Genomic DNA, 18,202 nt, shown 5'->3' on the forward strand with positions numbered 1-18,202 from the left:
AGGTTGCAGAACAACACACAGAGTTGAACAACAGAGTAGAAATTGATCAAGGGTTGCACTGGAATGTATCTTTATTCCTAGTATTCCTAATTGGAATAGTTCCTCCTCCCCTTCCCCACCATTCCACATCTCTTAGATCTCTGATTTACAACTCAGGGCATCCACTAAAACAGGTATGTGTTTAAAAGCAGTCCCTGTGATATTAAGTGTAGGAGAAAATTAGTAATAAACATTAAAATATAATTTCTTGGCACATTTGGAGCCAACCTAGTTGCCAGAATGGGTAGATGACAGTGGCAGTAGAAGTAATGGGGAAAAAATGAAACATGTCTCTGAATCGGGATGTTCTATATCCATAATCTAGATGGATGGCAAAGGCCAGCCAACAGCTATGGCCATGAAGCACTTGAAAAATGATTATAGTGTAAACTAGAATCTCTGTGACAGTTGTAATTGAATAGCCATGCGTTTTATGAAACTTAAACAAATGATATTATCTAGATGCTATTAATGTGCTCATATGAGCAGAAAATGATACATCTGCATCTTGTAATATTTCAACATGTAGGGGAAATCAAGGTGTTATCCTGCCCTTAGCTTTCCAGTGGGGTCACTGCTCTCCCAGAGTTTTAGAAATATGATAAGAAAATATAAAAGGTTACATTTCAAAAAATAATTAAATGCAAACTAACACAATGCCCAGGCCTTCCTGCCTATCCAGCAGTTGCCTGGCTTAAACTCTTATGTGTAACGTAACTGTCCCTTGTCAAGGGTCTGTGTGGGTTTTTAATAAAATGTTATCTTATGCTATCATGTCCTCTGTGGTGAAAGCTGACTAGTTCACATTCTTTTTCAGGTGTAATAAAAAGATATTATCACAGAGATATTAGAAAATTAATATTCCTAGACTTCAGTTGCTACCACTGGGTATGTTATGAGTGGATGTGGGAGGGGACAAGAAACTCAGAAATTCAGCCTAGGTTGTGGTCCATCATGAAATCTGCCCTGCAATTTCACGTTGAGAATGTTTTCCACTTGAAGGCAGAATTAACATTGGTCCAAATGCTTTAGAAAATACAATGTCATCTGAGCCACCTCTTTATAGATGCAGATGCCACATCGCAGAGTGTGGAGCTCTGAACTGTAAAGTGAAATAAATTGTTGCAATAACATTTTCCATTTAGGGATGAAATTAGTACTAGTGAAATTCTTCCACAGCCAATAAATTTATCTGTCTCCTTAGTCTCTTGTTGCCTTATTATCTTCACTGTAATCATTTACAAGTCTTTCATGAGTAAAGTCACAGCAGTAGTATTTTACTTTCCTTCTGTTTTCCCCCCAAAGAAATATTTTTTCCTCTATAAATAAGTAGGCTGATTGACAGACACATGGATCTAGTGAGTTTTGGTAGTTATTAAGTCATTATGTTATTATGATAATTAATAGCAGATATCAAGATATCTAAACATATCCCTTTCTCTGATATGATTAAATGAATGCTATTCTTTCATAAATATGCCAGGGACTAGCAATGAGGTTTTCTTTAGCTTCTGCTAGGTTCTTTCTTCTCCATTTTGTCTAAGATACCTTGGGACCATAAAGAGACCCGAAATAACCATGGGGTAATTGGCCTGAGTTGGCCAGGTCAGAGAATGAACTAGAACTCTTGGGCACAGAATTATCAAGGGGATGATCAGATGAACAGTTCAAGAAGAGAATACAAACATGCATCAGGTTGGAAATAGCTCATAGTTAAGATACAGGAGATATAGTTCACCAAGGCAATGGCAAAGCAGTTGAGTCAAACTGGGAGAAAACTTTATATATATATATATATATATATATATATATATATATATATATATATATATATATATATATTTAAACTATAATATATGTATAATGTATTACACATGTGTAATATACATATAATGCAAAGGAGATACCACTACCTAGGGCAAGCTACCTTTTCTTACCAAGTTTACCAAGTTTTTTATTCCTTGAGTGACCTTATGTCCTGGGTTATATCTTACAAGCTCTAGTTGTACTTCTTCTTATTCAAGTGTCTTGGTTTAGAGGAGGACATTTACAGTATCTTACTCATATGTTGCCTCCCTATCAATGGGGACAGTTAACAATAATTGGGTAATGTAGACCCCAACAGTGAGAATTGCTAACTGAATGTTTAATCAGATGAAAGAGTTTTGCTGACAGTATTAGTAAGGTATTGTTATGTAACAAACAACCCAGACATTCATTGTCTTAACTATATGCATTTATTGCTTATTTATCTGTGAATCATCTGAGTAGACTTTCTGGCTTTGTCTATGCTCAGTGTTGGTCTGCAATCATCTATGGATTATTGGCTGATCTTGTTTCTTTTGCCTGAAGAATCTAGAACCCCTTGGTTAGGGTAATTAAGCTCTCCCCCACATAATCTCTCTTTAAGCAGACTGTCCTGGGCTTGCACACGTGTCAATGAGAGATTCCAGGAGACAGATGAAAAGTGAAAAAAAACCTTAAATCTCTCACATGAACCATCATTTCTATTTCATTCTGTTGCTAAATCAAGTGGTGGTGCTAGTCCAGAATCATGGAGTGAAAAAACAGATTTCTCCACTTGGTGGGAGATGCTTCAAACTCAAATTGCGCAAGACTTGGACAGAGAGAAGTAGAACATTAATCCAGAAATACAATTAATATACAGGAGACTCATCTCTCTCTTATGAGAGGCTTGGCAATGTGTAGGCAGTTTAGAAAATTCTCCAAACCAGATTGAACAATCAAGAGGCACATTCCATTGTTTTGTTTTGTTTTTGCAACCCAGAGAATATAAAAGTTAGGCATACTCTAAAGATAGAGACTAGATGCTTTATGAGTGACAGTAAGTGGGGCTGACCACTGGGACTCTGAAGCTGGTAGACAGAGTAATGACCTGTGTCCCTTGTTACATGTGTCAATTTCTAAGGTATACTCTCAAAGGCATATTTTTTTCTAAAGCATATCCTAGGAAACTGCGTTTTCACAGGTACTCCAGGTGTTTCTGATTCAGATAATCTATAAATAACACCTGAAGAAATAGTTCACATTAGCAGGCTTAATCCTTACTTTCAGCCCTAGGAAATCAAAAGGCATCCATCACTTTCTATTGGTCACTGGACCTGGTCTTTGAGGTACCGTGTAGTCATTACTTGGCCCAGTGACCTCAACTCCCTGTGGCTGGATGTACCTGAAGACTCATCCTCCCTTTGACACAGGCAGTGACACTTTACTGGTCACTAGGACCCCCTGGGAACTCATACCCTGCCCAGCCTCCTGGACTGTGGCTTGATCTCAATGGGAGATGCCATCCTTGAGACTCATGATTGGGCTGAGATTTCAACTGGAGTCCCTTGGAGTTCTGTCACGCCCACCTTTACCATATGCATGAATAATGGCAAATAAACCTCTCAGCACTTTCCCCCAAGCTTTTCCCTTGTTTAGGTTGCAATTGGAGAGGGATTAATTTATGCTAATTCCGCACAACAAGCTAAATCATATTTATCACAGGTTTCCATTCGTCAGCAAAACACACACAAATGCACCTAAGTGTTAGGCAAACTAAAATATGCAGCTGCTGTGGAGCAGAGAAATACAGGGTGCAGATCAGCCAGAGGACACCACCCACAGAACAGAGACCTGTGGTCCCCATCTTCTCACTGCTGCTGGGGCTACTTCCTGCCTGCCTGCCTCTTAGAAGTGACTGAGTGATGCAAAGATGATGAGTGGTTCCACGGCACGCATTTCTGAACTGAGGATGCAGAAGCTCATTTTCCCAAAATAATATGCTAATTACTTAACAGTGTTAATGCTGCTTGTTTACAAAGGATGATTTGAATGGAAATGATTGAGAACTGAAAGATCTAAACATATGATGGGGAGATAACAACCCTTTCAAACAGGTTTAGTATTCTGCCTGGTTGCTTCATCTCACTGATACCCTACTTATTATTTAACTATCAAGTTAGAAAATAGAAGTTTAGCTAATCCAGTTAACCTGCATCTACCTATCCTAAGCATCTGTGGCTCTATCTGAACCCCCATTTGTTCCCTCCTATCAAATTAAGGGTTTGCATTAGAAGGATTACCTTTAAAATACTTTCCTGGTGTTATTTCTGTAAGTGTGCTAATGATATTATGCTAAAATCAAGACAGAAGGGGAAACCTTACCTTTTAGAGTTACAAATGAAATTATGACACCAGAGATTGCTTCAAAATAATGCAGTGGTTTGGGATTATGGGGACTGGATGAGTTTAGAAATAAAATATTTCTAAATATTATCTCTACAAATGTAAGTTATCACACTACACCCACAAGTCCCGATAGACCCCTACCCCTTTTGCTTCTACCCCACGCCCCCTCTGGTATCCTCAGTTCTGCAGTCAGATTTCAAAGGTTTATTTTGTCTATGCCTTTGCTTAGTTTTTTTATGTTCCACATGAGTGGAATCATCCAGTGTTTGTCTTTCTCCTTCTGACTTATTTCACTTAGAGTAATCCCCTCCAGTCCCATCCATTTTGGGAAGAGTTCATTTTTTTTTTTTTTAATAGTTGAGTGCTGTTCCATTGTGTCTACACCACATCCTAAGCCTCTTCAGTGTCCTTGTGTACTTAGGTGATTTCCATAACTTGGGTAATATGATTATTGCTGCAATGAACATAGGAATGCATGTATCCCTTCAAATGAGTGGTTTGTGATCTTTGGATAGATTGCTAGGCAAGGGATTACTGGATCCTAAGGTAGATCTATTTTTAATATTTTGAAAAACTTCCATACTGTCTTCCTTAGAGACTGAACTAGGCTACAATCCAACAGTCTGTGAGAACTGCTTTTCTCCCCCAACTCCTTTGCCAGCACTTGGTATGTCTAATCTCTTTGATATGAACCATTTTCAAAAGTGTTAGATGGTATCTCATTGTGGTTTTGATTTGTGTTTCCCTGATAATAACTGGCGATGATCATGTTTTCAGGTCCCTGTTGGTTATCTATATGTCTTCTTTGGAGAAGTGCTGATTTAGTTCTTCTACCCCTTTTCGATTGGATTTTTGTTTTCGTATGGTTGAGTTGCATGCATTCTTTGTAGAATTTTATTTTCACAGAACTATATAATTCAATAAAAATTCATAACATAGTCTGTGCAATTCACGGGTTGGTTTAGGAAAGGGGAGGAAGGCAGAGAGGAGTAAGGTGGAATCTATTACCCAGAAGTAAAATAAATGTTCATAATATATAAGCATATACATACACACGTTTATACACATACATGACATGTACATATATACATGTCATGCAAGTTTGAATAGATGATCTTTGATCCTAACTTCCCTCTAAGACTTAATATTTTAACTTGTGTCACTTGTTTAATTTTGTATGATTTCATAAAAATCAATTTTGAAATTTTTTAACTTATTTGTATTCAATTGAGTAAACTAAATTTAACTATTTGGATACCTTCATTGTATATTACCACCATAGTGTACCCACCACCAAATCACCCATAGTTCATCACCATAGTCCATTGTGCTTCCTTTCCCTCTTTGTTCTTATCCCTTTTTAAATTTCTGATATCTCCAACTGCAGTTGGTGCAGGGATGAGTATATAGAAAATGAGTGTGTATGCTCTTCTATTTATTAGTTCAGAAATGACAGTAACCAATAAGAACTTCTTTTCTGTTCAGTGGAAATCATTGCTCCTTTCTTCCATGTGAAAGTCAATTGCGATAACATCCATGACAAATCAAAATTCTTCTCTTCCCAACTCCTTTGCTAATGTCACCTTATTTGCCTAAGTAAATGAAAAAGACCTTCATTATCTAATTCAAATTGAAAGCTCATTTGCCTTGGGCGTCTAGCTGTAGCAGAAACACACCCACCTGCTCACAGGGACTCACCCACTCCCACCTCACAGCTAAATGCTGCTTGACATACAGAGGAGAGAGAGTGACAGGGGTCTGTCCCTTCAATGGCTCCTGAACGTCCATTCCACTGAAACTAAGGCTTTCTTCTGTGAAAAATTGCTTAAATTTTTTCACCAAAACTCTTTGGCATATGGAATTACTTTCCAGTATACAAGTGGCCAGAATGTAATCCTACAAAATAACAGACAGAAAAAAGCAAGCACGAGTCTTATCTGCACTCCGGCCAAGTGAACTTTTGTACCTGGGTGACCAGAACTTTGCCCTCTTGGCTCTCAACAGAGAAAAGTCACAGGAAATGGTGCTGAAAGGTCACCCACATCTGTAGGTATCGGGTTTGCTTAAATTGATGGGAGGTACAGGTGGATATCCAGGCTTCTATGGGGTACATGTGGTCTTTTATGCTTGAACTGTGCTTGTTAACAAAATGTCAGTTATTCAGAAGGTGAAAATTAATTTCAAAGTCATTAAAGTACAACAGGTTTAACCCTGAGATGGAAGAAGGTTTAGAGGTAGAGAAAGATGTTCCCTGGAGATGCATTCTAAAAGGGAACTCAGGGAGGGAGAATTTTTTGTAGATGTAAAGGCATCTGTCTAGTCCAGGAGAACACACTGCATTTGAGAGACTTGTGCTTCCATGCAGAGCTTTTAGGGCTGTGGGAAATTGTAGAGACAACATTGGATGGCAACCCCTCACCACAGAAAGGCTGCCTTTGTAAAATATGCAACCATCACTTCCTGCGTGTAAAACAATATAAGCATGCTCATAAGTCTGTTTATTCTCTAACCTGACAACTGCCTGGGTAGGAGAGGGATTGGATAATTCATTAAAAATATTCCTGTTGATGGTTCTTCTGTTTATCTGCATTGCTCAGCAGGATAAGCTTGCTTTCAGAATACAGGAAATTTAATTATTATGTTTATTACATTATTATACATGTTCATTACAAATAACTGCAACCATAGCAATAAAGACTAACACTTAATAGAAGATGTGCCTGACACTGTTATCTCTGCTTAACATACATTAACTCATTTGATCCTCATGAACATCCAGCGCAAGACGTAGGTTATTCTCATTTCCCCACATAAGGCACATCGACGTGAAATCACTTCACCCAGGATCACCCAGTCGGCACATGATGGAATAGGATTTGAATACAGGCAGGTGGGATCCAGAGTCTGTGCTTCAAATTGCTCCATGCCCTTGTTGAAGAGGCCAACTGGTGCACTCCAGGGTCTAAGCCAGGCTCATGGCATCCACACACCAGCTGAGTGTCAGGCCTATTGTGCAGTTAGCTGTGGGGACCCTGAGCCTCCCCTTACCTCTCTGTGAGAAGCATAAGCCTCTCCTGCATCGCGCCTGCAAGTCTCTGCTCATGGCCATGCCTCGTTTTCTCCGCAGCCCCCTTGGTGGACCTCACTCCGACCCACAGTGGCTCTGCCATGTTGATGCTGCTCTCAGTGGTGTTCGTGGGGCTGGCGGTGTTTGTCATCTACAAGTTCAAGAGGTACGTGACCCTCATCCATGCCTCCCCTGCCCCTCTTCCCTGACAGGTTCAGAAGCCTGTGTCATAGTGACCTCATCTCCCGTGCACAGCAGTGATGGTTTCTGTTAATGTTTTAGGAAGATCCCGGGGATTAATGTTTATGCCCAGATGCAGAATGAGAAAGAACGAGAGATGGTCAGTCAAGTCAGTCACACTGAAAGCAGGCCTCCTGCCCCTCAGACTGGACTGAGGAGGCCTGGCCAGCTGATAGATGAGAAGGTGGAGTCACGGCTCATAGGTAAATGATTCCTGTAGCTCTCAGCTGTCTGGCCTGAGTAAGCAGTGGCTGACTCTCTCTCTCTAACCCCTCTCTGGCTTGACATGACCACTTTCTTCTGCTCTAACATCCTTGAGAGAAATATCTGAGATCTCACTTCCCTTGCTTCCTTCCATTGGAATGAGGAAAAAAAAAAAAAAAGCCTTCTTGCTCCTATCTAGTTTTTCTTTTGCATTAGTTTGTTTCTCTTTTTGCAATGATCTTGTAGAAATGATGGGCTTCTAATGTTCATGGGTGAAGAGCAAAGCATTTGCTCTACCAATTTGCCAGGAGGCCTGAGCTGGTGGTCCTGAGGGTCAGGCAGGGTTGGAAGGTCAGGGAGTGTAATGAGCAAGACGAGACATTGGCAGCCTGTCCTTGAGACAGCTCTAAGCAGGGCTATCTGCTGCAGGACACTGCAAAGCAGTGACTTGTAAGAGTGTGATAACCTGGCCACCTGGGGAATTTTTTTCAATATAGCAATAGTCTAAAAACAAACTTTTTCCTCACAAAACACAGAACCTGAGAATTTTGAGGACAAGAATCTTAGAGTTTGCAGGACATCCTGGGAGCAGGCTTCCTAAGAAAGACCACTGAGGGTTAGAAATTAGACTTTTAGAAATCAGTTTCTTGGCTGATTTCTCCCTCCTGTGAAGTGTCCCCAGGCAGTCTGAAAGCAGACTTCATTCTTTTTCAAGGAGCTCACTCTTTGCCTGTGGAGTGGGAAGCATGGGGACTCAGCAACTGGGTATAGAGTCTGATTTTGATTGCTCAGTTCTACTATTTACTGCAGAGACAATTGTCCAAGAAGGTAGACCAAGTCTTGGAGCCACCCTTGCTGACTCATTTCTCTCCTTGTTTCCTCCTGCCTATTGGCATCATGAGTTGAAGCTGTAAAGGCTGCCCTCTACATCCTGCATTGCTGACTATGACAGATAATATAATAATTATTATATAATATTATATAATATCATTAATTATATAACAAGTATTATTATATAACCAGTCATGGTTCACTCTAATGAGAGAAATGCCAGACCACCTAGAAGACCCTTACATAAGATTTTTAATCTGATGCTTGGGCAAGAGGGTGGCTAAGAATAATGAGTCCCTTAGTGGAAATACAACCTTCTCTTTAAATGGATACAGGAGGGCTCTATGGCTGTATTGAGGGGAAATCTAAATGCAATGACTAGCTTGTGTAGGAGGTATTAATCACAACTGCAGCCACATCTGGTATCCAATTTTCACTGTGCACTTTCTTTTATTTGGGGAGACAGGGTGATAAATGCATAATTGCTTTGGGTTAAAAAGAAAAAGTCTTTTCTGTCTGCAAGTCCAGAGAAGCATGCACCCTGTCTTTTCACTTCTAAAGTTTCTAAGTGTGTTTTCTGTGGGTCATTTGGTTTTCAATGCCATCCCCATGGGGTATGAAGCACAGCCACTGTTGACTTTATTAAAGTAGCAATCCCTTCTTCACCAGGACCATCTTGCAGCCCATTGCAAAGTCTCTGACACCTTTCCATTTCCAGTGTCATTAAGTGAGTAAGTGTTACACGTTTTCTCTTAGGAGAGTAGCTTTACCCTCCCCTCCCTCCCCTTCTACTCAACCTGGTGACTCATCTCTCCGGTTGCAAAGAGCAAGACACGCCACTCCACCTTCAACGCCAAAGCGGGGATCTGCTGGGGCACAATTTGCAATTTAAGGAAAACCCCCAAAGGCTACAGGCGACCTGCTGATCAGGAAAGAATTTCGCTCTTGTCAAGTGCATCATCCTTCATGACCACTAACTTTGTTTTTTTTTTTTTTTTTCTTTCCTTTGTTGTTCTGTTTCCTATTTTGCCAGGAAGTATTTCCATAGTTGCTGAGAATCAAAGCACAAAAGAAATCCCTACCTATGTAAATGTTTGAATGGAGGACGCCAGTAAAAACAAAAAACAAACAAAAAATAAAATAAAAACAATCAAAATCCAAACAAACAAACAAACAAACACTCACTGCATCGGGACTTTTTAATTCTTCAGACACAGACAACAAGGGTTTTTAGCTTTAAGCCTGTGCATGTGGACAATACTTTGAGAACATGCTTGGAGGGGCAGTGTCCAGGTGCTCTATTTTAATGGAAAACACTCCCCTCCCCTTCCTTCTTCTCTCTTTTTTCTGATCGGTCGTGTTTGTAGAGAATTCATAACATATACAGGCCAAGGAAATCTGCATGTATTTTTGGAAATATTCTTGGCTGTAGATTTAACAGCTATTTTAGCAGTACAGGCTGATGGGTGGATTAGCCACTTCAGCCCCTTTCCTAAGACACAAAGACATGCACAGGAGTTTGAAACCCTGAGCTGTTTCTCTGGTCCACCCCCCCGTATTGCCATTTCCCCTCCTATGTTATCTTTTGTAGCTCTGCTGGCCAGCAATGGCCACCAGACTGCTTTCTCCATCCTGTGAGGCCCCAGGGACAAAGAAACAAGTTGAAGTTCAATGTATGCAGGCAGAATAGGGAAGGGGAGGCAGGGGAGGCGAGCATGGCAGAAGTGGACCTTTGTTTCCTGTTTGCCCCTTCCACCATGACTGCTTCCCCAGGAAGCTTTCCTGCTGCCCCAACTTCGGTAGAAAACCCCCTTAGTCACCCATGGTCTGGCCTTCCCATTGTTTGCTGTCCACATGTGGTCATGATCTGTTGAATGTCTTTGTATATCTCTTCCTTCCAAGACCCAAGATATCCTTTAGCTCCTCCAAACTTTGCCTCCTGAACATGATGCTAGATCCTGGGCATCACCTGATGTTCCCTGACTATGACCTCGCCTCTGCCAGCCCTGCCCCCACCACCCGCAAGTTTCTGATCTCTGTCAGTTTTGTACACTCACAAGCATGCCAGCTCCCCTCCACCCTGACCACTGCCTTGCAGGGTTCAGTTTCATGCACCCTTTGCCTCTTCCTGAAGAACCTCCCCCTTCCAAATATCCTTGTCTTTTCCCACCTGGAAACATATAATGTGTGAAAGAGTTGATATATGCAAAGCAATTCAAACCTGGCCATGTACAATTGGAAAAAAAAAGGTATAGATGTGTCGTGGTGTTCTCACATCTTAACAAAAATCACGTGCAGTCAGATTCTAGAAGGTTCTCTGAAAAATGTTTTGAAGATATTTCTATATGACAGGGCAGTTTCCCCCTGTGATGGTTGCTGTTGCCCAGTATTTCTTCTCTCATAGTAAAGTAAAACCATTTGTAAAATAAAACTAATTTTAAGCAGCAGAAGAAGCATGGCTTTATTGTTCCAGGGTGTCACAAAGTCGGCGAATATATGCAGGTCTTGTCTTACATTAGGATGAGATTTTAATAATGTAAGATGGTCCCAGTTCTTTCACACATGTGCACTCCTGCCCTCTAAACATCATAGTATCTGCAAAGGAAAAATAACTAAGCATAAAGGGGAGGAGTTGATTGACTCAAAGCAGGAGGGAATTCCAGTTTTCCCCAAGCAACCATGAAAAAGGAAACAGAAGCACTTCCAGAGAATCCCTTGAAATATTATGGATAGGTCAAATCCCAATGTAAAATTGACATACAAGCAATTTTGAAAAACCACTTGGAGAGCTCAGTGTCCTTCTGGGCTGTGTCCCCAAGCCAACAACAGAGTGTGACAGGATGGACCATAATATGCGTCCAGGTTTATCCTGAGGATGTAGGAAATAATGGTGGGGACCCCTGCCTGGTGTAGCTCAGGCAAGGGAAGATGAACAAGGCTGCGGTCAGAAAGCTAATCCGTCAGGAGCCTGTATGGTTGAACATGCCCAGTGTGAACCTGGGAAATGGATTATGCCTGAGACCTCCATCTATTTGTAGAGCTCAATTGATCCATAACCTGCCAGGCTTCCTGCCCAATGGGGAATATCCCCATTGATCCTCTGCAGTTGGAGGGCACCATGTTTAATTTGGAAAACAAAGGATTTGGAAGCCAAAAGAGGCTCACTCTATAGCAAAGGAAGTCCTCAGAGTTGTGGGTCAATTCATTTTAATTGGAAAATTGTGAGAGAGGAAGTAATGCTCTTAATCTAGCACAGTGCCTTGCCTAGAGTAGGTATAATGAAAATTATCTGTTGGAGGAATAATGAAGGAATACATGAGAATACACAGGGAAGATGGTGTAAGTCCTAATTAAAAGTAGAGGTGGACATGAGATGTCTGGCATTTGGGAAAGTGACCAAAGCTGCCAGCTCCAGATTCAGCATCTCCAGTTTCCTCCTGTGCCTCTCCCCGCAGTTGCCCTCCCACCTGTAGGAGATCAGGGAGGCAAGGTACTGCCCAGGGGGTCCTCACTGTTCTTAGGGTCTAGCGCTGTGGTTCTCAACCCATGGTACCTGGACCAGCAAGGTCAGCATCACCTCAGGCTTATCAGGAATACAATCCTTGGATCCCACCCCAAAACTAATGAATTAGAAATTCCAAGAGTGGGACCCAGTAATCAGTTTTTGTAAGTCCTTCAGGTAATTGTGATGTATGCTGGTTTGAGAACCACTGTTCTAGGCCATTCCAGCTCGAACCCAAAGAGAAGGCAGCAATGAGAGCCTACAAATGGGAGGGACCCAAGTGCCTACCTCCTCGCTTGCAGCAGGTGCAGACACAATGAGGAGTTTGGTGGAAGTAAGGCCACAGGAAGGGGGGTGAGGAGGATGTGAAAGGTCAGTTTCAGGGCATGCTAAACATCTGATATTGCAATGTTTCCCCAAATCCCAGAATACCCTGAGCTATCCAGCCAACACTTTCTCCTTTGCCTTATTCCTAATTGGATTCCCTGTCCAAAATGCAGAGGTTTGCTTTGCTTTTTTTCAGAAGTTCCAAACAGCAACTTTGAAAGCAGTGGGGTGCTTGGCAGCTGTTCTGTGTTTTCCAGGATTCCAACTGAGCATTGAAATCCCTCATTTGCCAACTTATTTTTATAGGAAGCCAATTTAAAAAAAAAATAAATGAAAGTTTTCTTATAGTATCGGAACTACTTCTAATTTTAAAATGACTTTTTTGATGTATTTTTGGTTAAATACTATGTAGTGTAATGTATAATTGCTCTTGTTTATTGCTTTTACAATCATATTTATTAAACAGATAATGTCTCTAAAGTCTTTGCCTCAAGGTGTTTATTTCACTTCAAACCTTAGTGTTGGGTGTGGACACAAGAGCAGTGTGCCTATAGGATTTCAGGAAGACTAATTGCATGAGAATACAGCAGACACTGCACGCCTGAGAGTGATTTTTGCTGTTGTTTTGATTTTTGCTTACAAAGTAGAATATATTCTATTGCCTCAATTTTGCCTACATTTCAGCTGATACTACCGTAGTTGGTGCTTTATTCAGTTACTGTATTCTACATTAAAAATCAATCCAAAATGGTTTCCTTAGATATGCAACATGCTAGTTATTATAAGTTTAAATTTAGAAATTCTGTTGCTATGGAACAAACCCTTTTTTTTTTTTCCAAAACCTGTGGGTAATGAACTGAACCTTGGGAGGTAATATAGGTTCAAATAATGGTGTAAAGATGACTCTGGACCTGAAATATGGGAGAGAAATTCTGCTGCCAGCTGTGCTAGCTGTGGCCTTGAGCAAAGCATTCTGGCAAATAGAAGTTTTAGGGTCTTTATACATGTCATTTGAAGGGAAAGGACATCTTCCAGTCCTGGCATTCTGGGTGGTGAGTCATTCACTGATTTAAACTTGGCCAAAATAGAATGATGGTCTAAATCCAAGTGTTTCCAGACCCTGCTGAGACATCCCCAAAGCCTAATATCTCAGAGTCTTGTTGACTCTGTTCCAGGGTCAGCTTGCAGGAGAATCCTTTTGCTTTGAAGTGACCTTTAACCTTTCTTTGCCCACAGGTAAATCTCCTGACCCTTCATCCCTTTCCATGCTAGGCCTCTGCTGTGCATCCCCAGTAAGAGCAATTTCCTCCTGTTTCAGTCAAGGTAATCAAACAGACCGTCAGAAATCATCCCTGGAAAGTTTAAATACACGGGATTTATTTATTTTTTAAAGATTTGTTTATGCATACAAGAACTAGGGTGTAGGCCAGAGCTGTGGGGGGTGAGAGGATTCACCAGAGACAGAGTGGGGAGCAGCGGGTGAGACAGAGGAGGTCTGCTGTGCCATGTGGGTCAGCTATCTGGCCAGGGATCGAACTCATGCTATAGTGGCTGGCAGTAGCTTGATAGTGGTGGGACTTAACTCCGTGTGCTCCCAGAGAAGCCCATACATGGGATTTAATAAAGGGAATTTGTTGCTTTGAGGAACAGAAGAACAAGATGCCAGCTTTACAGGAGGGTGAAGTGGCTACAAGGTTAGCATCACAGGGAGCCTCTACCTTGCCAGGCTTGAAAGGCCCAAGTGTTAGAGAGCCCAGAATCACGGCCCCTACTCTGCAGCAGAGGCTGGAGGACATGTGCCAGAGACCTGAGTGCAGCCAACGGTACTGCCCAAGCAGAGGAGCAGCACGAGGGAGCTCACCTTTCCCCTGCTGGGGTGCTCCCCAGACCAGCAGAATCTCCCCAGTATCCAAACCCAGCCTGTGGCAGTGGGGTTTGGGGAGTGCAAGTTGCCTAAAATCCAAAGGAGCAGAGGAGAAGTGTGCAGGGAACTGGGAGAGCACAGACAGGTGCCGACACGGCCCCTCTTTCAAATCCAACCCACAACAGACTCAACAAACACATCACCCCCAACCCAAATGCATGTCTTTCTCAGTGACATCCTTTCAAATATTCCCTCTAAACAGCACATATTTGGAATGGCTTTGTGTTTAGTACCCCTTTCTCGCTGAATTTTGTACAAACTCAGGAGAGTGTTTCTTTTTCCTCACTCCCTCACTTGTAACACCAGGCATTGCCATCAGGGGGCGCTAGATAAGTGCCGAAACTCAATCAGAATGTTCGACTTGGTGTTGTGGCAAGTGCATTTTATTTAGCAACATTCTCTGAGGTGCCCTTGTGGGTTCGACTCCCCTTACCCTGCTAGCACCTCTAATTACATGTTCAATTGGTATTTGTCAAGAATCAACACATCCTTGCCCTTTCTCAGTTACCATTCAAGCTGCTGTATTCAGGGAGCTATTCTTAGACATTAAGGGAAATAATTGCAGTTCAGGAAAAACTGACTAGAAAGTAGCACAAGAAACAAAGGCCTAACTTTGGGTTCTGAATCATTATGTAATTTATTTACCTATTTCCTCAGAAATTAGTAGAATTTTGAGTGGTGGGTGTCCTTCAATCATTCCAGAAGGACATATTCCAGGAAGTGGCTTGAGAAGGTTTTCATGTTAAATAAGTGAAAAGGGATTTTTGGTGGACAGAATGCAAAGACTGATTAATGCAACTGTGGTGTGACTGCTTTAGGTAGTGATACTATAGTTGAGAACAAGGCAGATGAAATAAATACCTACCTTTAGAGTCTATATTCTCGTAGAAAAAAATGAACAAATAATAAAATGTAATGTACTATATACAGTACTGTGAGACATATAAGATCACTTGAAGATATACATATGTAGGAATAAAATAAACCTATCAGGGAATAGTGGCCAAAATTGGGGTTTGGGGAGGGGATTTGGTCACTGTCTTCTTTAGGATCTGAAGGCTGAAAAGGAACCATCTAGAGACACCTATTATTCCAACTTGCTCAGTCAGTCTTAGAACCATCTCAACTAGAGAGCAAATAACTCTTGGAGCTCAGCAACAGTTAGGGATATTTCTGAGTATAAGGACAACAGCTCTCAGAATTCCCAAGCACAGGAAATGGTGTGTGTGTCAGTTATGCTTCTGTGGGACACGTGTTCCAAAATATATTTGCACTGTGCAGAAGGGCACAATGATAACTACAAGTCTTGGGAATAACTGTGCCCGGGCTATAGCACACATAGACTTGCTTATGCACCAGAATAATGTGTAAGATGTCAGAACCCAAAAAAGCTACCCAGCTGTCTTAGCTCATTCGGGCTGCTGGGCGGCTTATAAACAACAGACATGTATTCCTCACAGTTCTTTATTGCACGAGTTATTGCACAGTTCTCTATTGCAATAGAGGCCCCAACTGACATTGGGCCCATTTTCTGATTCATAGGCAGTTTCTTTCCACTAGGTCCTCACAATTTGGGGAGGGAGGGCAGAAGTCTCCCTCTGGCCTCTTTTATAGGGATGCTAATCCCATTCACAATGACCTTGTCATCTCCCAAAGGTGCTGGTTAAACAACTAACCTTGGACATTATGTTTCAACAGATGAATTATGGAGGGTCAAGCATTGAGGGCTTAGCAAAACCTAGTAAACCTGGTAGCACAGTTTTACACATACTAAACTGTTAAGAAATACACAAAACACTTAGCTTGTAAAACACCCACTATCACTTGTGAAAGTTGGCTTTGGAATGCTTACAGCATGTGAATAAGTGTGAATCGGTGTAGGGGGAGGGGTTGAGATCCAGCAAGTCTGTGCTGCTGAGTGGATGGTGCAGCTCACAATTCATGAGGTTAATGGAGGTATCCCGCTGACATTTGAGGGGCCTGCATGTCCCAGAGTGTGGTCTGTGGCACATGGTCTCTGTATTTTTCCACAGCTGGGTGTCCCTAGGGTTCACCTAGGGTTTCTAATTGACAAAGTTAGGCATGAACACACCCCAAAATTTGCATTATTTTCAAATTATTCCCTAAAATATGTTGATTACATTTAGAATGAATTCACATTGTCAAAAAAATCAAAGATTTAGAGCAGAACTGACTGTAATTCAGATGTTAGTTTAAAAGTAATTTAGATAGAATATAATTTGGAGGAAGTCTTACTTGACAGCAGAGGGAAATGATAAGAAAATAGTGCCAGTCCTCATTATCGTCATCATCTCAGCCTGAGGACTTTTCCTGTGGCGACCAGCAACGCCACTCAATGCACTCAGTTTCCACCTACCCCCAACAGCTAGTATTTAGAAATCTGACTCTCACCCAAAGAGTGTTAAATTATGGTTAAAAGTTTTGTTAAAGTAAAAAATAGTATGAAAAATACATTTATAAGGTTTTTGATATAAAAAAAATAGAAGAGGGCCTCCCTCATGCCACACAGATTAAACTCTCAGCACTATCAAGCTAGCTAAAGCCACCGCGGCATGAGTTAGATCCCCGCTCAGGGAGCTTAACCCACATGGTGCAGCAGACCTCTCCTATCTTGGTGGCTGCTCCCCTCAGCAGTGTATTTCAATAGATCTGCCTGTTCTGCTCCCCAGTCTGTCTCTGGTGAATCCTCTCACCCCTGTACCTCTGGTCTACACCACAGTTCTTGTATGCATAAATACATTTTAAAAATAGAAGACATAAAAGAAGATTTGATATATTTAAATATAAGCTAAACTTGTCTGGGTAATTAAAAAAACATGTTATAAAGAATACTAAATTGGGCCTCCCCGGTGGCGCAGCGGTTGAGTGCTGGGTTGCGAAGCTGCCCACAGCCTCTGCGGCGCCGGTTCGATCCCCGGCTGCTTCCCGGCCACCAGAGGAGGGTCCCGCATGGCGCGCAGACCTCTCCTGCCTCCCGCTGCTCCCCTCAGCAGTGTACTTCGGTCCTTCTGCCTGCTCTGCTCCCCGCTCTGGCTCTGGTGAATTCTCTCACCCTCCCGCGCTTCTGACTGTACCCAGTGCTTGTATGTATAAACAAACAAACAAACAAATAAATAAATAAATCTTAAAAAAAAAAAAGAATACTAAATTAAATAACTCAGTATAAACTTATTGAATATAGATATATTCACAAAATCTTGCTGTCTATGTAAACATTAATAACAGCTTGCAGATGCATAAAAAGAATATACTGAGCAGTATTCATAAACTAATTAACAATAAATTATAACATATATCCATGTAATTAAATGGAATGCTCCCATTAAAACTATTTTTCTACAGAATGTTCAAAGTGATGAGAAAACTCTCCCATAGTGTTAAGAGAAAGCAACATTTAAAACTTTACATAATATGAAAATAATTTACATAGAAAATAGTTACATAGAAAATAACTTATATAGAAAATAGGAACCTACTGACAGATTGAACTATGGTAATACTGGTTATTTCTAATTCATAAAATTCCAGGTTTTTAAAATTATCTTTCTATTTTCTAAAATGAAAATATATTAATTAGATGATCAGAAAAATGGTATTTCAAATAAAATTTACAAGAAATATATGGCATCATAAATCTAATATATTTGTCTATTCTGTTTATCATTTATTATGAATAACAAAATATTTTCTAAAATGTGCAAAATCCAATGAACTTCTTGTGCTCATCTTCCAGCCACAGAATGGTGCCCACCTTGCTTGATAGGAGCACAAACAGATAATAACTCTCTCACACACATACGATGAAAAATAGCTGAAACTGGCTTAGCTGGGCAGGATGAGCTCACTGGCCAAG

The 18,202-nt window shown here is 41.1% G+C and overlaps 1 protein-coding gene across 4 annotated transcripts in view; it reads left to right on the top strand.

Annotated features, from left to right (window-relative positions):
- The window catches only part of SORCS1 (sortilin related VPS10 domain containing receptor 1), a gene marked incomplete at both ends in the record, with an annotated part of 470,229 nt that extends 457,549 nt beyond the window's left edge, over nucleotides 1-12,680 (top strand). The window contains 3 exons of one of the 4 annotated variants that reach the window (XM_084244881.1): nucleotides 7,361-7,466; nucleotides 7,583-7,743; nucleotides 12,601-12,680. In XM_084244881.1, the coding sequence (XP_084101007.1) occupies nucleotides 7,361-7,466; nucleotides 7,583-7,743; nucleotides 12,601-12,680 (347 nt within the window). Of the gene's footprint in view, nucleotides 1-7,360; nucleotides 7,467-7,582; nucleotides 7,744-9,331; nucleotides 9,468-9,608; nucleotides 9,674-12,600 lie in introns of those variants that run through there. The other 3 variants (XM_084244882.1, XM_084244884.1, XM_084244883.1) reach the window with 3 other exon arrangements.
- Between the last annotated feature and the right edge of the window lie 5,522 nt (nucleotides 12,681-18,202).

The sequence above is a fragment of the Talpa europaea genome (genome assembly GCF_964194135.1).
Source record: "Talpa europaea genome assembly, chromosome: 10".
NCBI lineage: Eukaryota > Metazoa > Chordata > Mammalia > Eulipotyphla > Talpidae > Talpa > Talpa europaea.